We start from the raw sequence: 23594 nt of genomic DNA on the forward strand, positions 1-23594 counted from the left end.
AAATAAGGGCTCCTTTTATCAAGCTGCGGTAGGGGTTTAATGCGCGGAATACCGCGCGTTAAACTGCCTGCCATGCTAGTCGATAACGCCTCTATTGACGAGGCATTAGGATTTTGGCTTGCTGCGGGGGTTAGCACGTGATGAAATGTCCGACGCGCTAAACCCCATAGCCCTAAGTTTCCTGAATTATACCATAATTTAGCTCTATGTAAGTTTGAGCAGGTAGTTCAGGAAGTCTCATGATTTCAAGTATTGTGGGTTTTCAGACAAAGGTGGTATGTGAAACAAAGAGGCAATTTCCTCTTTATTTCACCATTAAAGAGGGTGTTCATCACACAGCTGACAACAGCTTTGGGAAGGGAAACTACTGGTCAGCGATTTGCAGAGGAACCTTAAGGGATTGATTTACTGAAGTTTCTTTGCCTGCATGCACAAAATAGTAAAAAATAAAATAAATCTATCTTGGCAAGTCAGTTCCTAAACCAGTTACTGTTGATATGGGAGAGGATTCCATTCTCTTCCTTCCCCCCCACCCCCAGGTCACTGGGGACAATGTTGGAGAGGGTGGGGAAGGAGAAGCAATAGGTCTCTGTTGCTGGCTTCTAGATTTAATGAAAATTTGTCAAGCCCGATATCTATATCTCTGTGTGTATACACATGCTAAAATTATAGAATCTTTGTGAAAATACTAATACAGCCTAATAATATAGAGATAAAATGTCATTTATTTATTCACAGCCAACACACTGAATTACATAGAAAGATCTCATTGCCAAAATATGCTAGGGCCTAACAGTTTTCCATATCAGGACTACAAGCACCAAAATATACATTGGGAGAGCATTAAAAATATATATACATTATATATAAAGATAGGTTAAAACTCCTATATATACAGTCATATGGTGACCTACTGTGCACAAACCTAGTGAAAGCTGTAGAAAAAGCAACTTTATGTTCATGATGGTGGCCTTTCTGCTACAGTACAAGTGCTTGTGCATCAAGTATAAAATGCAAGTCTGTAATCACACAGGTAAGCTTCTTTATTTTTTTTTTAAAAAATCTATAAATAAGGCACTGTACTTTCAACTAAGATTGCAAAGTTCCCAGTTTAAATAAACTAGAAAACAGATTGCAATAATTTACTTTCTCAGTAAATAAAAATTGTCTTCTCTGTCCGAGTTCTATTAAGATTCCTAAAACCATGTATTTTCCCCCTTAACGCTGTACTCTTTAAAAAGCTAGCTACAACATATAAAAGTAGCTTTGATTAATGCAAATTAAGGATAGACCGAACAAGTATTTAAACAGTCACCATTCTAATTTTTAGTTATTTGTGTCCAGTCATTTTTGCCTATTGCGTTGAGTAGGGTTAAATTTTGTCCTTAATTTTCTTTTCTTTAAGGCTACAGTATTTTGCTCATTTTTCAAGGATCTTGTCTTTATACTGTGTTTCTCTTTCTCCATTTCTTTCAGTAACTTTGAAGTGGATTTCCTGGTTCTTTGCTTTGGAGATTTTGTTACAGGTTGTCTAGAGGCTGCACATCGTTGCCTTTTCTTTTTCATGATTTTAGCTTTTTGAATAGATAGTCTTTCTTTTATAGCACACTTTCTTGGGACAGCTGTTACATTCTTCTTAATCAAAGACAGCTTATTTTTTCCTTCCATTGCAGCCCGTTTTCTCGTAGTTGGTGCTTTAGAGGGCGATTCTAAATGTTTAACTTTATTAGCTTTTTTGACTGGAAGCTTCTCTTTGCTACATGAACTGGATGCATCTTTTATATCAATATCATCACACTCTACTTTTTTCTTTTTATTTAATTGCACATCAGTTTTTGGTAGATCTTCATGCGATCGTTTTTTCCCTTTCTTATCTTTAAGCTTCTCCTCTATTTGCCTAGGTTCTCCAGAAAATGCATCTGCTTTAACTTGCAAGGCCAGTTTAGGAGACATTAGAGGATTAATGCACACACTTTTTCGGATTGGCTCAACTTTCTCCTGATCCACTGCAGTTTCATTCTTTTCCTCATTATTTACCAAACTGTACTGGGTTCCTAGCTTTCCCTTCATGGTAGAATACTTTTTCAGGATCTGAGTGTTGGCAGAAGGTTTCAGACTAGGAAGAGATTTAGTATCCTGAAAATCAGTGTGCTCATCAGAATTTGAATTGGCAGATATGAAGATTTCACTGGAAGACTCGGTCACCGCTTTATTATTTGAATCTCGAAATTTGGCCCATAAGTTTTGAGTTCTGCAATTATTCCGCAAAGGAGTTGCCCCAGGAAATTTCTTTAGATGTTTTTTCAAGCGTTCAGCTTGTAAACTGTGAGGATACGAGTTAGAGGATGAATATTTCTGTAGGGGAATTAGAGAAACAGGAAGTTCTCCAGGGATGCGAGTGTTCAGTTTTTTAACTATCACTAGGGATCTAGTTTCTGTTGTTTCTAGGAACCATTTACATATATTAGATAACTTGAAAGGCTTCATAAATAACATCTGAATTGGGGAAAGTTTTTGAACTTCTAGAGAATTTCTGTTTTTTCGTACTCTTTTCTTGGTTCTCCAGATTTCTTTCAGCTTATCATATTTGGTTTTTGTTTTGTGCACTGGCTGGGTTTCTTTCTCTAGCTGAATCCAGCCTTTCTGAATTTTTATATACTTGGCATTAAAGTCAGCAATAAGTTCTTGGTTTTCTTCTTCAGCACACCAATCCACAAACTTTGGTCTGCTATCTTCATGAGCATTCACATTCTTTAAATCAATGGCATCTTCATTTTCCAAAGCACATTCTTTCAATGTTTTTTTATGACCTTGTATATTTTCATTTCCTAAATGTTTTTTGGGCATTTTATTCTCAAAAGCAGGAGAATGTCTTAAATTGTACGACCTTAATGCCAGCTTTTTATGCTTCAACAAATTTCTGGATGTCATAGGTTTGACTCCATTCCTAGTATTATGTAGCGCAGTTGAATTTAACTTAGCTTTTTGGCTCAGTGTCAAACTATCTACATTTCTTACCGAACTTTCTAAATATTTCATGTTGGTATCTCTTGGTTTCTTTTTTGCTTGCTCTCTGCAACTTGTTTTTGCTTTGGGGAGATAAATTTTTCTTTCATCAGAAATAGTATCAACCGAAACTTCCAATTTCTCTCCAGACTTATAATTACTTTCTGTATCTGTGACAACAGCTTGAGACTGTCCTTCTCTATTTCTATTATTTTCTTGTGTTATTTTGGGTTTATAGAACTGCTGAGTAGCAACAATATTTTCTTCAATAAGACCCTCAAAGTCAATAACTATATTTTTCTTCCAAATATTCTTCAACCATGTCTTATGGAAACAGTCAATAGGGAAATGCACATACCTTGCCTTACGAATACGTACAATTTTTTTATAACGTTTACCACCTGGGTTTTTAAACAACTCAATTTGCAGACAAGGAAGCTTAAATGTAGAAGAAACTGGCTTCTTCTTGATGCATGTAGTCAGTGACTGACACTGCTGACTTCGTAGACACCTATCAGATCTAACAGAAACATTTTTCCCTTTCTTTTTCTTCTTATCCACATTGTGGTTACCATAATTCCTGTCTGCACTGTATGCTTTTACATTTTTAGACCTTGTTGATAAATTGCTATTTTTCCTTTTCCCAGTCTGCTTAATTTTCTTTTGAGGTATTTTATTTTCACTTATTTTTTTCAGATCTGAATTAATCACAATTTTCTTTTTTTCAGTTTGGTCTACTTTAAGAGTTACTTTTTTTTCTGGTGCAATATTAACTTTCTGACTTAAATCAACAGTGCCCATACTACTCTTAAGAAATTGAGGAACATCTTTTGAATCATGAAAATCTTGCTCATTAATAATTTTTGAAAGTGACATGCATCCTAGAATAGTTTCTTTTCTAATACCAACTGCCAAAACAGAAGGTTGTGCAGAATCAGTAATGCTGTCTTTATTCACTGTGTCCTCTGTACTAACATTATTATTATGACTAGAGTCATCAGCACCTTCTGGATCCCCATCTTTTACTGGAGAGACAGGACTAAAGTCAGCAGCCCCACCTGGATCGCCGTCCTTTACGAGACAGAGAGGACTAAAGTCAGCAGCCCCACTTGAATCGCAGTCCTTTACAAGACAGAGAGGACTAAAGTCAGCAGCCCCACCTGGATCGCCGTCTTTTATGAGAGAGAGAGGACTAAAGTCAGCAGCCCCATCTGGATCGCCGTCCTTTACGAGACACAGAGGACTAAAGTCAGCAGCCCCACCTTGATCGCCGTCCTTTACAAGACAGAGAGGACTAAAGTCAGCAGCCCCACCTGGATCGTCGTACTTTACGAGACAGAGAGGACTAAAATCAGCAGCCCCACCTGGATCCCTGTCCTTTACGAGACAGAGAGGACTAAAGTCAGTGGCCCCACCTGGATTACAGTCCTTTACAAGACAGCAAGGACTAAAGTCATCAACCCCAACTGGATCTCCGTCCTTTACGAGACAGAGAGGACTAAAGTCATCAACCCCAACTGGATCGCCGTCCTTTACGAGACAGAGAGGACTAAAGTTATCAACCCCAACTGGATCGCCGTCCTTTACGAGACAGAGAGGACTAAAGTCATCAACCCCAACTGGATCGCCGTCCTTTACGAGACAGAGAGGAGTAAAGTCAGCAGCCCCACCTGGATCGCCATCCTTTACGAGACAGAGAGGAATAAAGTCAGCAGCCCCACATGGATCACTGTCCTTTACAAGACAGAGAGGACTAAAGTCAACAACCCCACCTGGATCACCTTCCTTTACGGGAGAGAGAGGACTAAAGTCAGCAGCCACATCTATATCGCTGTCCTTTATGGGAGATAGAGGACTAAAGTCAGCAGCCACATCTATATCGCTGTCCTTTATGGGAGATAGAGGACTAGAGTCAGTAGCCCATTCTGGATTCCTGTCTTTTCTGGGAGATTTGGGTGTAGAGTCAGTAGCCCCTTTTAGATTCTCTTCTGTTCTTGAAGACTCTGGTATAGAGTCAACAGCTCCTTCTAGGTTCCTGTTTTTTATGAGAGTCCCAGGTCTAGAGTCAACAGATGCTTCTCGCTTTCCATCTTTTATGGGGCACACAGATCTAGGACTAACAGACTCCTCTTGATTTCCATCGATTTGGGGAGAGTCAAGTCTAGAATTAACTATTTTTTCTTGATTCCTGTCTTTTAAGGAAGACTTAGAACTGAAGTCAATACTTTCTTCTTGATTCCTACATATTATAAGAGAAACAGGTGTAGAATCAACTGTGTTTTCTCCAGAGGCAGCTTCCAAAAGAGAGGCAGGTCTATAAACCACATTCTTTTCTTCACAAGTAATTTCTGAAGGTGGTCTAGCATTGAGTAACCCTTCTCTGTTAGTACCTTCTGAAAGACAAGCAGAAACACACTCTACAGTCTTGCTATTATGCTTTCCTATAGTATTTTCACTGTAAGTATTAATATCCTCTGATACACCCACTATGACTTCTAGTTGCTCAATTTTTTTCTCCATCTTTTTATTAGAAGGTGAACTATAGGTTATGATTTTGGATTTGCTTGTGCCACCTTCTTTTGAGTTTTCGCCATGTACTAATGAAAGAAGAGCAGTTAAAGGTACAGATGCAGCCCCCTTTGATAATAATGGGTTAGCTTGAGAAGTTTCATATGGTAATTCCAAGCCTCTGACCACAGTCTCATCCAGTTTTTCTTTGCTGAATGGGGTTCCTTGTAAACTTAACTTAAGAGGTGCCTGTACCCCATCTATTTCTTGAGGATTTCCAATAACTGGGATTTGTCCTGTAGGCAGTATACCTGGAACCACTAATATTTGATTAGGTATTATTGTTTCAGGTACTGATGTTGGACTTTTTACTAATGTGCGGACAGTTGGAAGCTCACAGCATTCACCATTGAAAAAATATCCACGGGTACTCTTCCTCGCTGTCTTCCTTAAAGATATTAAGGACCTTTGATTCTCTAAGTGACACTCGGTTATTGGCTGACTTATGTAAACAACATCACACTGGTTATCGTAATCATTAATTCGCAACCCTGAGGCTCTCTTGCACTTTCGAGTTGCTTTTATAGTAGTTGAATTTGACTTCACTCTTGTATGGCCACTTGAAGTCTTATTCAGACCTGAATAAGGGCTTGATGCCAACCAGTCTTTAGAATTTTCACATGGATTCGTTTCACCATTAAGTAAATGGTTACTTGATTTATTCCTTCCTAACAGATGTTGAATATTTTCTTGCTTTAAATTGACATCTTGTTCAGCTGATTTTAAATCTTCATGCAAATATGCTTTAGTGCTATGCTGTAATGTATTTGCACTATTGACAGTCCTTTGCAAGCTTGCTGTAAAATTTGACAATGCTTCTGGTAAAGATCTGAGTGAATTCTTATGATAGACTGAACAGTCTGAAATGTCTTCACTGTTGTTCATTTGCATCACATTTGTACTAGTTAAACATTTTACTAATGATTTATTCTGTGTATGGTTATTGCCTTCTTCATATTTTTTGACCATAGACACCTGCTCAGCAGTTTGTTGTTCAATGTCTTCAGAAATATGGTCATAGTTTGGGGATGGATAAGGTAATGAGACACACTGCTGTGCAGAGAAAAACTTCTGGGTACTAGATGTCCTTGCTGGAACTTCAGATGAATTATCTTTAACAAGGCTACTGGAGCACTTTCCTTCAACTGTATACTTTTGCTCTGCAGAATGGTTGAGGGAATGTTCCAAGTTGACATTAGTACCTACACAAGCAGATCCTTGAGATTCAGATTTCTCCTGGTGCAACTCTGATAAAGAGCTGGACTTCATTGTTGAATAGTTCGTGTCTGTATCAGAAATTGAAGTGCTTTGTAGGTTACAATTTGACATACAAGAAGTTGTATCAGGTAAATTATATCTTTCAGTGCATAGGTCGTTTAATACATGAATAAACTGCTTTTGATGATGTGAACACAGCCTGATCATGAATTTTTCTAATGCAGACTTCGGCTGATTTGTGGTTGATTCTATTTCTATCGTCTGTGATGTTTCTTCACTAGAAAAAGAGAGAGAAAATAAAATTAGTTGGAGATATTAAAAACAAATCAAAGCACTATATCTCAGTTCCCTTTCTCAAATGAGCATAATGGGGCTAAATCTACTAACCTGAGTTAATGTACATTAGTAAATAGGCTCTATTTACTATGGAACTTGTATTAAATAGCAATAATATATGTGGGGCGTTCAATAATTTATCTGCCCGAGTATGAATGAAAATAGAAAAAGTCTATGCATGTTGTGACACGTCTCAAGGTTACTCAAGCACAGTTGCAGATCAGTACAAATCTAATATTCCAAGAGACAGGATATCAGGATAGTCCTCATGTGAATCAAGTAAGAAACTGCTAGATTTGGAGCACCATTCAGTGATAACATTTCTCACAAAAGAAGGGAAAAAGCTAAAGGAGATCTATGAACACATGACTGCAGTTTATGGCGAGTCTGCTCCATCATCCTACAAGTAAAAATTTTGGAGCAAGCAGTTTAAGTGGGGTAGAGAGCCCATTGAATATGACCCTCACACTGGATGGCCCAAGGAAGCAACTTTCACAAAAATGTACAAGAAAGTCAAGGATTTAATTTTGTCAGAGAGATGAATTAAGGTTTCCCAAATAGCTAAAGAAATGGGTGTCTTGGTGGGTACAGTTTGGAAAATAATTCACGAAAAGTTAGGCATGTTCAAGGTTAATGCAAGATGGGTTCCAAAAATACTGACACCATGTCAGAAGGCCACTAGGCTCCAAGTGTTGTCAGGAGAACTTGGAGATGCTTCGTGAAGACCAAGTGAATATTTTTCATAATTTACGGCCTCTTTTACAAAGCCGTGCTAGCTGCTGCGCTGCACTAATGGCCCCGAAGCCCATAGAGATTTAAAGGGCTTCGGGGCTATTGCTGCACGGCTTTGTAAAAGAGGCCTTTAGTGATTGAAGATGAGACTTGGGTCCATCAGAGAGATCCTGAGTCCAAAATAGAATCAATGCAGTGGAAGCACAAGTAATCTCCCACCCCAATAAAAGTTCAAAGATAGAAAAATCTGCAGGCAAAGTCATGGCAACTGTCTTCTGGGATGATGAAGGACTTTTGCTTCTGGAGTTCATACCAAATAAGACAAGTTATGTCAACACAATGATCGCTTTATGGGAGTCAATCAAGGAGAAAAGACAAGCAACACTCACAGCAGGCGTGCTGCTTCTTCACAATGCACCAGTGCACATGTCATGACAATCACAGGCTGCTGTCTTAAAATGTGGGTTTCAGCAGCTGAACCATCTACCCTACAGTCCTGAACTGACTCCCTCGTATTATTTCTTGATCAGAGTTTTTAAGAAATCTCTCCATGGACAGCAGTTTTCAAGTGATTAAGACATCAAGGAAGCTGTGACATCCTGGTTTGATGGTCAAACAGAATTATTTTCAAAGAAGTTAAAGTCATTGCAGGAAAAGTGGATTAAGTGTATGAATTATCATTGGAATATATTGAAAAATAAAACAAACTTTTTAAAAAAAATCTCTTTTCTTTCCTACTGAGGTAGATAAATTATTGAACGTCCTTCATATGCTCCTAGCTCAGTGTCTCTAGAAAACTGTACTTCCATGCCCACACCTACTAATAGAATTTTAGATTAAAATAAAGGATCTCAATGCTGTAGAAAAGGGAAAGGGATGGGATTTGATATACTGGAACTACTTTTCTGTGTTTACAATCAAAGTGGTTTACATACTACAGGTACTATTTTGCTCCTAGGGCAATGGAGGGTTATGACTTGTTCATTGCACTAACCATTAGGCTGCTTCTCCATGCCTCTACTTCACTCATTGCAAATGGCTCATCTCAAAGTAGAAAAAAATATATTAACTGTGTCCTTAGTATGGAACATAATATATTTGTTTGTACAGCTTAAGATGAATGAACACTTGTAATAACTTTATTCTAAGAATGCATTTTGTTTGAAAATTGTCTTAAAAAAATATAATAAAAGAAAACTAAACTATCTCTAAATTATAGGAATTTCATAATTCATTTTTTGAAAATTTATTTCCTTCAATGTACAACACAACTGAACTTTATTTTAAACAAGGGAAATTATGAAACTTTTTTTTTTTTAACACATTTTGGGGCTAGTATCTAGGTTAGGCCACAGCATTTTACCACATTTGGTTGGAGTTTGTAAAACCTTGGCGGGGAAATGATTTCCCCTTATACTAGGAAGGGAATAGCAATAAGAGCCTGATTCTAATAACGATGCTGTTAAGCAGCAGTAGGCACCCTATTGACACCTAACTTAAGTGATTTGTTTTTAATCAGCATAATTGAACCCATCGATTAAAAACAATTAAAAATTATTTTTAAAATGTAGTTGCCTGCTGGTGCCTCCAAAAACGGTCCAATGATCACATCTACAGAGGTGCCCAAGGTTGAAGTAGGCGCGGTTAACACCAGAAATGACCTTAGGTGATTCCATAGATGCAATTCATATCAAACATAGGTGCCGGAAATGTAGGCCTACATTTCTGGCACCTATATTTGACGATGGCTGCAATTCTACAAATTGCACCATTGTGTGACTGACATGCAACTGGCGCTGTTTTTTGAGGTGCCAGCTGCATGTCAGTCACACAATATAGAATCTGGCCCTAAGTGTTCCTACTGTAGCAATCTCTATCAGCCAATTAGCAGTGCTGAGTGCATACTATGTAGGAGATACACTTCCATTCCTTGGGGTAACAAGGGCCCCCCACCCCAACCCGTCTTGCAAACCAGGGAAAAGACAAAACACTATTTTTATTTCTGTTTTATAACCTTAATTATACTATGATCTAAGACATGAAGACTATATATATATTTATACAGTCACCCACTGACTGTGCCAGGCACTCCTGACCACTCAAACCCTAAAGCTGAGTGAGACAGCCCGAGTCAAACCCAGTTCTTCCAAATCAGCCTACTATTCCTCCAAGTGCAGCAATCCTCCCAGCATTAGGTTGCAAAGACACATGTGAGGGGAGGGGAAGACACAAAGCACAGAGAAGGAAAAACTCAGTGTGAACAAGAATATTACATCTCAGGACCAGAGAGGGAGCCAAAGAGCACAGAACTCATTCTCCCACACTGGAAGTTTAGGGCATGGCATACACACCTTAATCAGTTATGGAATTTGTTTTTTTTTTGTGGCCATTTTTTTTTTGAGACACCGGCTCAAGGACAGTGCCATGCAGGTGGTATGCACAACCTCCCTATTGTTGCTAGAGAAAGGGAAGGACAGCTAAAGACTTGTTTAATAGATGAGAGCATTTTTGTTGAAGTTTGAAGTGTCTAGTAATAAAGATTGCACACTTTAAAAACACTAAAGCTGTCGGGGTATCAGTGTGTAGTTTGGTTTAAAACCTAACTTTTCTTTTTCTTCTGACCACCAGCAGCTCCTTCATTACTGAAGAGCTTAAACAAGCTTTAAATCTTGCCACCAGCCAACACCTGGACTCCTGCTTTCAGGGCTGGTCGGTGGCAAAATATATATATAATATATATACTTGCTGTTCTACACAGTCCGTCTGATATTTTTGTCAGTTGTGATAAATCTATCAGTTAAATTTCCCCTCAAAAAAACATATGGAAGTTTTTAAAACATCTTTCCCAAAAGAAATTATTTGCAGTTTTTAACCTTCCAATTTTGAATGAAATAGAACATAGAAAATGCATTTTAAGGTTAAATGGATAATGCAAATGAAATTTAATATTTTATATTAATTAGTATGCATGATTGTATTCTTGTTGCTATTGAAACAGAATTTAGTAGAGAAGGGTAACTGATGAGTACTATATACTAATCTCAAAAGAGGGAACAGAACATTTATTTATATTGGTGTGATAAAACACTCACCTGTAGCAGGTATTCTCCGAGAATAGTAGCACATATGTTCTCACATGTGGGCGACGTCATCCAGAGTCTGGCACGGATCCTGCCCAGCATTTTCACCTTCTAGAAGCTTTTGACAAGCCTGACCGCACATGCTTTCCTGCTTATCAGACTCACGTAGGACCCGCAGTTGACAAAAAAGCATAAAGAATGCAACTTCTAGGAAAGGTGGAAGGGTATATGAGAACATATGTCCTGCTGTCTTCGAAGAACACCTGCTACAGGTAACTTCACTTTCTCTAAGGAAAAGTAGGACTTTCCATTCTCATATGTGGAACTCCCTAACTACCAGGTTCACCTAGAACAACAAATAAATAGGGACTTGCAATGGCAAGGCCAATGTGAACTAATAACACAAACAACAAACTTTCCTGTTAAAAAGTGCAGCCTGGAATAAAAAAGAAAGGGCCTAGGAAGATGAAGTTTGATTCTAGATTCCAAAGAAATTCTGTAGAACTGTCTGACCAAACCAGTTATTGTGATGCATATTCTGCTCGAGACATAGAAACATGATGGCAGATAAAGGCCAAATGCCCCATCCAATCTGCCCAACCACAGCATCCACTATCTCCTCCTCTCCCTAAGAGATCCCATGTGCCCAGTGGCGTACCAAGGTGGGGGTGGTGGTCTGCCCAGATGCACGCCCCAAGGGGGTGCACAGCCGGCCACCCTCCCTATTCTGCCGCTGCTACATTTCCTTAACCAGCAGCAGCGGCAGTAAACAGGGGTGTCCGTGGGTGGTCACCGGTGTTGTTCAGCTTCTGGACGACTCCCCTGCTGAAAACCGCGGGCGTCCGCTCCTCATGCGATCTGCGGCTGCGTCAGAAGCGTTCTCTCCGACGTCATGATGTCAGAGAGAAGGGCTCCTGATGCAACTGCGGATCGGTGAGGTGTAGACGCCCACGGCTTTCAGCAGGGGAACCGGCCAGACATGCTGGGCAGGGAAGAGGGGGAGGGGAGAAATACTGTACAGGCATGGGGGGAGAAATGCTGCAAAGGCAAGGGAGGGAGACATGCTGCACAGGGAAGGGGGGGAGACATGCTGCACAGGGAAGGGGGGGAGAAATGCTGCACAGGCAAGGGGGAGAGAAATGCTACTGCTGCACAGGAAAGGGGGGAATAAATGCTGCACAGGCAAGGGGGGAGAAATGCTGCTGCTGCACAGGAAAGGGGGGAAGAAATGATGCTGCTGCACAGGGAAGGGAAGAAATGATGCTGCTGCACAGGGAAGGGGGAGAGATCTGCTGTACAGCACCTAATTGGGGAGAGAGAGGGAAGGAGGAAGACAAGGGAGAGAAACCAGAGATGCCAAGTCCATGGGAGAGAGGGAAAGGAAAAAAGGAAAGAAGATACCAGACCATGGAGGGGGAGGAAGAGATACCATGGCATGAGGGAAGGGAAGGGAAGGAAATAGAGATAACACCATGGTGTGGAGTGGGAAGGAAGGAAGGAAGGAAAGAAAGAAAGAAAGGAGAAGAGAAAGAGAGAGATGCCAAAGCATAGGGGAGGGGATGGAGACAGAAAAATGGAGAGTGGGTGAAGCTGAAATGAATCATGTGCAAAGGAGAGAAGGGACCCCAGATATACAGTTTATTGAAGGAAAATAGAAAGAGGGAAGATGCCATATGGAAGAGAGAGAGGATGGACAGTAGATAGAAGGGGCAGAGTGTGGGCAGTAGATGGAAGGGGTAGAGAGAGAGGGCAGAAGCTGGGTGGAAGGGGCAAAGAGAGAGCAGATGTTGCATGGAATGGAGAGAGGACAAACGCTGTATAGAAAGAAGAGAGCAAAGAGAAGATGATTAAAGCAGAAACGACAAAAGGTAGAAAGATTTTTTTGTTACTTTACTTAGAATCAAGTAGTATTGTAACGTATTGATAAAAGTTTATAAATAGGAAATGGAAATAAGGCAATTTTTTTGACTAAACCCCTTTCCTCAGGACAGGATACCAAAACAGCAGTATACTGTACTATTCTGAAGAAAGATTTGGCTTTTGAAAGCTAATTGAAAAATGGATTAGTCCAATAAAATGGTATTTTCTTATTTCTCATTATTTGTTTTACTTTTATTTGTTAATTTGTAAAGTGGTGATTGTTATGTATCAGTTTTTTCAAATTTACATCTACTGTCTTTATATTTTGCACAGTATTAGGGGACGTGTCACTGTTTTTGTGGTGTTGTATTGTATGCAGAGTCTGGTTTCTTGGCGATTCAGTTTAACTTTTGTCTACATATTTCTATTTTTAGTTTGTGATTATTCCATATTGGGCGAGGGTGTATCTCTGTTCTGTGTGTATGAAAAGGACATAGTTTTCAGTTGGCATTGACTACAGGATCAATTGACTGTGCGGGATCTGGCTTGTTTAGTTTTACAATGTATGTGTTGGTGTTTTAGTGCTCACTGCAGTGTTTAAGATGCTGCCTTTTCCTAGGTACACTCTTGTTGAAAGAAGTCTTATGAAAGAATTATGAAATGACCTATATGTAATTCTTATCCCCTCCTAATCGAACGCTGCTCAGAGACATGAAGGCAGTTACCACCGCCTCACCACCCAATCATTGCAGTGTTCGATATGGGTCAGAACTGTTGCTAATAATTATTGCTTAAGCTTATGCTTATATTTTGAAAGCTTAAGAATATATTTCAAATTTGAGAGGCTTAGCTTGTAAATATCTCTGGTTCGGATGTGCCATGTTTCGATTACTGCTTCAGGGAACCGATATTCAAATTCAACTTTTTCGAAGAGGGTTGTCTCACAAATTTTGCATGAAATCACTTTTTCGCATATGGCTTATTTGGAGTATGGACAGGAAATAAGCCTTATGCGAAAAAGTGACTTCATGCAAACAACTCTGAGTAAGCAACAAAATAGAGTACTGCATGAATCAGATGGGTGGGCATGAATACATGCACAGCTGGGCCTGCCAAAGGCTTCTAAAACATAAAAGAACACTGGGTAGCATCCGCACCAGGCTCCATGATGACATACCCACATGTGAGAACAATGTCCTGCTTGTCATCAGAGAATACAAATTACCTTCACAGGTAAAAGATATGGAGAAAAATTTAACTGCGTTTGCGTCTGAACTAAAGCTTGATCGGATACGTTACACCCTGAGGCAGCCAAATTGTGAAACACTGGCCACCGTTGGTGTACCGATCAACGGAAGATAAGTTGAATTCATTTTTTCATCTATCTTATAATATCTTCCAAGTCAAGTTTAACATAGCACAATGCTTGGTTCATTTAAAGGAGGTTTTTTAGCCAGTGACGTGAATGCTCCACCACCGTTATTCCACCATTGTGGAGGTGGGAGGGCCCCTGTCTGAGGCTTTTTCTTCCGTTTGGAAATGGTTTTCTGGCCTGTACTGTGTTATCCACATACCATCTGATACAGTGCATTTTACTATTGTGGAAGTGTCTTATTTAATTGTTGTTGGTTTTCATAATATCCAAGTTTTTGTGGAGAAATTTAACTGAAGACATTTATATACTTGTGAAAAAGAGGGTGCTACTGCTATGTAATTTCATCTGTTGATAGGGACAACTTACTCCGCCCGACGCCGTTCAAGCAGGAGGACTCTGCTCTCTCTTAGAGCCCCTGCTTCTCCAGCCACCGGGGATCGCCGACGCAGCCCGACTTTTGAGTCAGAATTTTTTCTTCAGCCCTTGAGGGCCACCGAAAGCCTCTCCCCCCAGCGACTTCCTAGGCAGAGGAAGGAGGAAGTTTCTGCCATCTTGTCCCTCCTTCCTCCGCCCGACGCCGTTCAAGCAGGAGGACTCTGCTCTCTCTTAGAGCCCCTGCTTCTCCAGCCACCGGGGATCGCAGACGCAGCCCGACTTTTGAGTCGGATTTTTTTCTTCAGCCCTTGAGGGCCACCGAAAGCCTCTCCCCCCAGCGACTTCCTAGGCAGAGGAAGGAGGAAGTTTCTGCCATCTTGTCCCTCCTTCCTCCGCCCGACGCCGTTCAAGCAGGAGGACTCTGCTCTCTCTTAGAACCCCTGCTTCCTCCACTCACCGGGGATCGCTGAAAGCCTCCTGCCAGTGCAGGTTACTTACCTGACTGCCTCTGCCCAACTTTTACTGGGTGTTGTGACCCAGTTCTGCCCCCCCCCCCCCCCCCCAGATCACTGAAACCACGCGGATCTCACCCAGAGAAAGGCTACTGGCCGGTTTTCAACCGCCCTCAGTCCCAGCTCTCCCACAGCTCTCTTCTTTTGCTCCTGCATTGAACCTTTCAGTCACTCTCCAGCCGCTAACCAACAACATGTCACCCCCCACTACCAAACTCCTATGCACACTATTACTTCTCTCCCTACTCACAACAAACTGGAGAACAGCAGGCCACCACTTTTCACCAATACCAATAGTGACAACAACATACAGGCAGACACAATCACCCAAGAAACTTCACCAGACAAGAAACCTAATAGAATGCACAACAGCCTCACAAGAAAGCATCCCACCCACATGGGGACGAAAACCACCCCCGAACACTAAGAAGTCGGGTCACAAACTCCCCCATACACCCAAGAATCTCCTTCACCCACAGATTAGCCCCAGCTACCACAAACATCTTTTCTCAATCCCCTATGCATACATGAACATAAGATCAATCAGCCCAAAGGCAGACCTAATAAAAGACTGGATAGTTAATGAACAACTAGGCTGCCTTTTCCTATCCGAAACCTGGCTATCCTCCTACTCGGACCCAAGCATTACAGAATTTTGCCCCAAGGGATACAAACTTGAATTAGTCTGCCGAGAAAAAAAGCGAGGGGCGGTTTGGCCATCCTAGTAAAAAACAACCTTACCATCACTGTCCTAGACAAACACTCCTCCCCACAATCAGACCTGCTAGCCGTCCAACTTTCCCAGTAACTCACTCAAAGACACCCTTACCTGCATCCTCTGCTACATAGCTCCAGGAAAATGGAACAACACAAAACACGATCTTGAAGATTTCATCTTCCGGAACTCATTAACCTCAACACACAACCTGCTCCTCGGAGATATAAATCTCCACCTAGAAGACACCTCCTCCAAACAAACTTCTGGCATAATTTCATACCTCAACGCACTCTCTTACCAAATTCTACATCCTCAACCCACACATGAAAAAGGCCACCAACTTGATATTGCAGCCTACATGTCACAACACCCCCACGCACCGAACATTCATATCTCCAATGGGGCCTGGCATCCTTCCCTCTGGTCTGACCACTTCAAATTCACCTTCAACATCAACTGGACTCAAAGCACAAACAAGCACGAAACCCACAAAACCTCCTTCAAAACCCGACCAAAAATCGACCCTTCTACATTCTGCACCACAGTAGACCCATCAATCGTCTCCATAGACCACGATGTATTCATTCACCAGTGGCGCTCTCTGAGCGAAACAACCCTGAATGGTCTAGCCCCAGAAAAGACAAAACACAAACTCTGCAGATCTTCAGACAAATGGTTCGACACAGAACTTCTTCAACTAAAGAGACACTGCAGACAACTCGAAAGAGCATGGCAAAAAAAGAACCAAGAACCAACCAAAGTAGCTTGGAGAAACTAATAAAACAATACAAGATCAAACTTAAGGAAAAACGAAGAGCTTATTACTCCAAACTAATAGGCACAGAATCCTTAGACACAAAGAAACTCTTCCAACTTGTGAAGAACCTCACCGATACTCAACCATTCCTAACCACTCAAGGAATCCACCCTCCAACGGCCACCCAACTAGCGGACCATTTCAAGAATAAGATCGCCAATATTAGAGCCTCCTTCAACAACTCACCGTCCTTCCTAGACGAGATCATAATAAACCCTACAACAGATGAAGCCACTGTAGCTGACAGGCACTGGTCCAACTTTACAAAGGTGCAATGGCTGGACATGAACCGACTCTACAGAAAATACAGTCGAGCGTCATGCGACCTGAACAACTGCCCGTCATATCTACTGACAAACGCATCCACCAAATTTAGAGCTTGCCTCTTGCAATGGATCCAAACAACTCTCACGGAAGGCCAATTCCCACAAGACCTAGGGGAAATCATAATCACCCCAATACTGAAAGATCCCAAAGGACCAATAGACACCCCCTCCAACTACAGACCCATCGCCTCAATTCCATTATATGTTAAACTAATAGAAGGTCTGGTTGCCAAATACCTCACCAACTACCTTGAAGACCACAACCTACTCCACCCAACTCAATCGGGGTTCAGATCTAACCACAGCACCGAGACACTGCTAGCTTCCCTTCTAGATATAGCCAGACAGCACCTTAGCAAAGGAAAAAGGATGCTGATAATTCAACTCGACCTCTCTGCCGCATTCGACCTGGTCGACCATACCATACTTCTTCAGATATTAGAAGCAATAGGGATCTCAGGCGAAGTATACAACTGGTTTCAAGGATTCCTTAAAACAAGAACATACAGAGTAAAAACAAACGATCTTATATCGGAGCCTTGGACCAACCCCTGCGGAGTACCCCAAGGTTCCCCACTATCACCCATGCTCTTCAATCTTTACATTTCCTCCCTCGGTACCTTGTTAGACAAACTCAAAGTAACTTCATTCAGCTATGCAGACGATATCACCATACTCCTCCCCTTTGATACACAAGACCCCACCAAATCAGGCATCCTGGAAAAAACTCTAGAAGCAGTGGAAAAATGGATGACAGAACATAAACTGAAGCTCAACCCAGATAAAACTAAATTTCTACTGCTTGAAAAGGACAAAACCCCTTCTATAACAGAGCTAGAAATAAAAACCACCAAATATCCCCTACAACCCACTCTCAAACTCCTTGGAGTAACAGTAGACAGAGGTTGCACTCTTCAGGTGCAAATCAACAAAATCACACAAAAAGCTTTCTTCACCATGCGCAACCTTCGCAAAATCAGAAAATTATTTGAAAAAGAACAATTCAGACTCATAGTTCAATACCTAGTCCTAAGTCTATTGGATTACTGCAATATCCTCTACCTTTCTTGTCCTACCTACCTAATAAAACAACTACAGACTGTGCAGAACACTGCCCTCAGAATGATCTATTCCCTTGGAAAATTTGACCACATCACCAACGCCTTCCTAGACTCACACTGGCTTCCAATACAAGCCCGCATCCAATTCAAACTATACTGTATGTTATTCAAAACCTTAAACGGAACGGCACCCACCCACCTAAACAACCGTCTAAACAGGAACCTCTCAACCAGACAGAGGAGAACCCTTTCTCCTTCCCCCCTTTTAAAGGAACTAAACGCAAAAAGATGTATGACAACTTACTTGCAACACATGCAGCTAAATTGGACCCCTCCATCACCAACCTACTGACAGCATCAACTGACCTCAAGGTTTTCCGCAAAGAAATCAAGACCCTACTATTCAAGAAATTCACCCAAATGTCCTAATCCCTTCCTTTCCCCCTCTCTCACCCTCTTAGAACCCACTCATCAAAATTGCTTTAGACCTTACGCCTTAATTGTAATTTGTATTTCTCTTCCTGGAAATGTCCAGTTATCGTTCTGATGTAATCCGCTTAGAACTGAAAGGTACAGGCGGAATATAAGCCAGTAATGTAATGTAATGTAATGTAACTATAGTGTAGCGTACAAACAGGGAGATCCTGAATTCTCTTCCGAGGGAATGGTTCAGGCAACTGATACAGCACAGTTACTTACCGTAACAGGTGTTATCCAGGGACAGCAGGCAGATATTCTCGCATGGGTGACATCATCCACGGAGCCTCGTACAGACAATGTCAAAAGTGAATTGCCACTAAGTTTTTAGAAACTTCGCAACTGCCAGCACCATGGACGGCATCGGCTCAGGATGTGAGAATATCTGCCTGTTGTCCCCAGATAACACCTGTTACGGTAAGTAACTGTGCTTTATCCTAGGACAAGTAGGCAGTATATTCTCACATGTGGGACTCCCAAACTTACTACAATGGGATGGAGGGAGAGAGTTGGCCATTAAGAAGAAAATAAATTCTGTAATACTGCTTGGCCAAAATGACCATCTCATCTGGAATAGGATTCTAGACAGTAGTGAGATGTGAATGTGTGAACTGAGGACCAAGTAGCTGTTTAGCAAATATCTTCAATAGGAATGGAAAGCAAAAAGGCAACTAATGCTACCATAGTTCGGACCTTGTGTGCTGTAATATGTCCCTCGAGCTGCAGCCCAGCCTGATCATAGCAGAAGGAAATATAGGCCGCAATCCTTGTGGAAATCATTCATTTAATGACAGAGAGGTCCAATTGAAGTGAAGACCTGTGTGGCTTAGTCCTTTGTATGTAGTAAGCCAAGGCATGCTTACAGTCCAAAGTGTGTAGAGCTGTTTCTCTAGGATGAGAATGAGGCTTTGGGGAAAAAAACTGGAAGCACAATGGATTGATTCAGGTGAAATTCCATGACTATAATTGAGAGGAATTTTTTGGATGGGTCCTGAGAACTACCTTGTCATGATGAAATGCTGTGGAAGGTGGGTTGCAAACCAATACTTAAAGTTCACTCACTCGATGAATGGAAATGATCGAGATCAGGAAGACCACTTTCCAAGAGACCAACTTAAGATCAGTAGTTGTCAGTGGTTCAAATGGTAGCTTCATCAGACTGGCTAGGACTACATTAAGATCCCAGACAACTGGAGGCAGCTTGAGAGGAGGTTTGGAATTGAAAAGTCCTTTCATAAACCGGGAAACTGGCCAGAGGTTTATTATTTATAGGAGCATGGAAAGCACTAATAGCACTAAGGAGAACTCTGACCGAAGTAGTCTTAAGTCCAGAGTTGGATAAATGGAGAAGATAGTCCAACACTGAAGGAAGAGAAGAAGAGGAAGCATCCAGGTTATGGAGAATACACCATGAATTGAAGTAACTAATGGTCCATCCAGTCTGCCCAACCTGATTCAATTTAAATTTTTTCTTCTTAGCTATTTCTGGGCAAGAATCCAAAGCTCTACCCGGTACTGTGCTTTGGTTCCAACTGCCGAAATCTCCATTAAAACCTATTCCAGCCCATCTAAACCCTCCCAGCCATCAAAGCCTATCCAGCCCATCCTCCGCTTAACCATCTTAACTGATTTACATAATAATTTAAAAATAGGGGACCTGAGAAATGCAATTAAAATATGATACAGACAAAAGGGGAAACTTTACATGATACAAAGGGAGGTGGGTGGGATTACAATGTTTCTATGAGAAAAAAAACAATGGGGGAGGGAAAAAAACAAAAGGGCAAGTAGAATAACTGAAATCGAGTTCCAAGTCTATACCTCCAAAGGCGTCTTTAAAATGAAAAGTTTTTAAGGTTATATTTGAATTTAGCAGTGGTGGTTTCTTATCTCATAATTAATGGGAGTGAGTTTCACAACATGTGAGATACAACAGAGAAGATCGTTTTATGAGTCGTATCGTACACTAACTGATGAATGGAGGGAATTGCAAAAAGGTATTGATACGATGAACGAAGTGCTCTACGGGTTGCATATGGGATTAACGGTCTATCAATGAATGCTCTGTTTTTACCTTATAGATAAGGAAAAGTAATTTGAAGGTGATCCAATAAGATATAGGCAACTAATGTGCTTTTTTCAGAAGAAGAGTAACGTGATCATATTTTTTGCATTAAAGATTTTTATTGCTGTGTTTTCCACTTATCTGAAGCCTTCTGATTGATTTTTGTGTAATTCCCTAGTAAAGAGAATTACAATAATCTAAGTGAGAAATTACAAGCGAATGAATGAGAATATTAAAAGATTTATAATCCAGACATGATGAAAGGGAATGTGTAATTCTGAGTTTGAAAAAACATTTCTGAACTACTGAACTGACTTGTTTGGTAAAGGATAGTTTTTCATCAAGAACCACCCCTAAAAGTTTGATTGTGGATTCAAGTTGAATTGGTGTTGACCTAATCCAGATTGGGGCTATAAGGGTTTCATTTTTCCTGGTAGGAAATAATAGAGCTTTGGATTTACTGATACTTAGACAGTAAATTTTTTGTAAGCCAGTTATGGATTAGATCCAGTTTTTGATTAATTCCCTGAATGTCCAACACATTTTGTGTTTGAATTGGATGAAGAAGTTGAATATCGTCATTGTAAAGCTGACAGATTGGATTGCGCGATAGTCAGAAGTGGGGCAAGAAAAAAGGCTGAACAGCATGAGTGACTTATGTTGATAGCATTGCTGAACAGAAGGCTTTCTGGAAGCAGTTATAATGGCTTGTACTGAGTCAAAGATTAGAATCTGGTGAAGTCAGACCAAGCGGTACCAAGCAGTCAGGTACAGAGATTGCAGATTGGGATGTAAATGAGATCCTTGAGCAGAGATAGAAAGATCTGTAAAGGAATTGGATCCTTGACACTCAGCAGAAATAGAAGGGAAAATCAAGGTTGTCTGGGCCACAGTGGAGCTATCAAGATCATGGTGGATGACTCGCACTTGAGCTTGACTAAGGACTTTAGAATGAGAAGAGTTGGCGGAAATGCATAGAGGAACTTGTTCATCCAATTCAGAAGAAATGCATCTGCTTCAAGACAATGAGGTTGAGTACTGTCTGGAGCAGAATTGAGGCAATTTGTGGTTGTGGGGAGAAGTACCTCAAAAATTATCACCCAAAGTGGCTCTAAAAGATATTCTACCAAAAATATAAGAAAACACCGCTTATGAAGAAGCTGCAACCACCAAGGCTTATTTTCCAGACTTTTTCACAGAACTTTTTTTTCCCAAACTTTTTCACAGAACTTTTTTTCCCAAATCTTTTCACATTTTTTTGGAAAAAGCCTCAGAATAGGAGCCCACGCTCAGTCCTATCACAGACTTAGCTTTCAGCGTGGTTTTTGTTTGCTCCGTAGCTCCAATCATTGGCCAAAAAACCTGAGAATGAATACTTTTTATAATAAATAATTTAAGTCGATGGTAACTCCTAAGTCCACATGGATTCCGCCAGGCCCTAGTGACCCGGTACTAGAGACCTTCCATAAATTGGTTTTGGCAGACATTGGCAAAAATAAACAGAATGAAACAATACATAATAAATATAAGCAACAGTATAATCTAAATAAAAAAGAACGGTTAGCAATTAAAACACTTATGGCAGATGAAGACCTGATAATAAGAAGGGCGGACAAAGGAGGTAAGATTGTCTTATTAAGTAAGGAATCATACCTGGAAGAAGCACATAAACAACTTTTTAGTAATGATGAGATCTTAATGTCTGACCCCACAGAAAATATACAACATAAAATTAATTTGTCAACAAAAGAAGCCCTAGATAAGGGCTATATCACTAGGAGAGAATTTAGATTTTTGAATGTTTTATATCCTAAGATACCGATCTTTTATTTATTACCCAAGATTCACAAATCAATGTCTGCCCCTCCAGGTAGACCTATTGTATCCAATCGAGGTGCTATATTGGAAGCCTCTTCTATATATATAGACAAGTTTTTGCAACCTTTTGTGAAACAGACTAACACATATATCCAGGATACTACGGAATTCCTTCAAAAATTAAATGACATGTCTCCAGATCCCCACTCTCTGCTGGTTACTATCGATGTGTGCTCTTTGTACACTATCATCCCACAGAATGAAGCAATAGACATTATTACAGAAACCTTGAATCAAAGAACTAATCCTAAAGTACCCACTGAATTTTTGGCTACCCTAGCTAAAATAGTGTTGACTGACAGCTTTTTCATGTTTGAGAAGACTTTGTTCCAACAAAAATCTGGTGTTGCTATGGGTATCACCATGGCCCCGTCAGTGGCAAATATATTCATGGACAAATTTGAAAGACACTGGGTATATCCTTCTGAATATTTTGATAAGATTAAGATATGGATGAGATATATCGATGATATTTTTCTCATCTGGAATGGAGAAGAGAATTAACTACTTCAATTTCTAACATATATTAATGGATGTCACCCTAAAGTAAAATTTACACATATTTACAGTAACCTGCAGATCTCTTTTTTGGATGTTCAAATTAGAATTAAAGATGGTGTTTTTGACACAGAAGCATACTTTAAGCCTACTGACTGCAATTCAGCTCTTCTTTTTTCTAGCGCCCACCCATTTACTCTTAAAAGGAGCTTACCCTACTCTCAATTTTTAAGAATAAGGAGAATATGCTCCTCCAATAGTGAATTTAGAAGACAGGCGGATGTGCTTCAACAAAAATTTCTTCAGCGCGGATATCCTCCCAAGATAGTTAAAACAGTTTATAAAAGGGCATACTACAACCATAGGGAACTCTTATTAACCCCTAAAGACAATAAACAATCAGAGAACGATCGGGTTATGACCTGTGTGTTAACTTACTCAGGGAACTGTTATCAAACAGTCTGTTCCCTAAGGAAGCATTGGGATATTTTAAAGATTGCTGGGGTGTTCCAGGATTTCCGTTTACGGATTGCCTATAAAAGAAACCGGAACCTTAAAGAACTTCTTTGTCCCTCTACATTCCCAGCGAAAGATATTGACACGGCTGTGGCACACCCGGGACATCATAGTTGTGGGACATGTCAAATGTGCAAAATAATGGTTATCTCTAATAAATTCTACAATCCTAAAAA

The 23594-nt window shown here is 40.5% G+C and overlaps 1 protein-coding gene across 9 annotated transcripts in view; it reads right to left on the reverse strand.

The window, feature by feature from the left end:
• Nucleotides 1-707: 707 nt before the first annotated feature.
• Nucleotides 708-23594, reverse strand: part of LCOR (ligand dependent nuclear receptor corepressor) — a 277489-nt gene continuing 254602 nt past the window's right edge. For 8 of the 9 annotated variants that reach the window (XM_033943074.1, XM_033943076.1, XM_033943082.1 and 5 more), the window contains one exon: nucleotides 708-7069. In XM_033943074.1, coding sequence (XP_033798965.1) covers nucleotides 1345-7069 — 5725 coding nt within the window. In that variant the 3' untranslated portion in view covers nucleotides 708-1344. The remainder of the gene's footprint in view (nucleotides 7070-23594) is intronic. The other variant, XM_033943075.1, reaches the window with a different exon arrangement.

This window comes from Geotrypetes seraphini, chromosome 4 (genome assembly GCF_902459505.1).
Source record: "Geotrypetes seraphini chromosome 4, aGeoSer1.1, whole genome shotgun sequence".
In the NCBI taxonomy this organism is placed as follows: domain Eukaryota; kingdom Metazoa; phylum Chordata; class Amphibia; order Gymnophiona; family Dermophiidae; genus Geotrypetes; species Geotrypetes seraphini.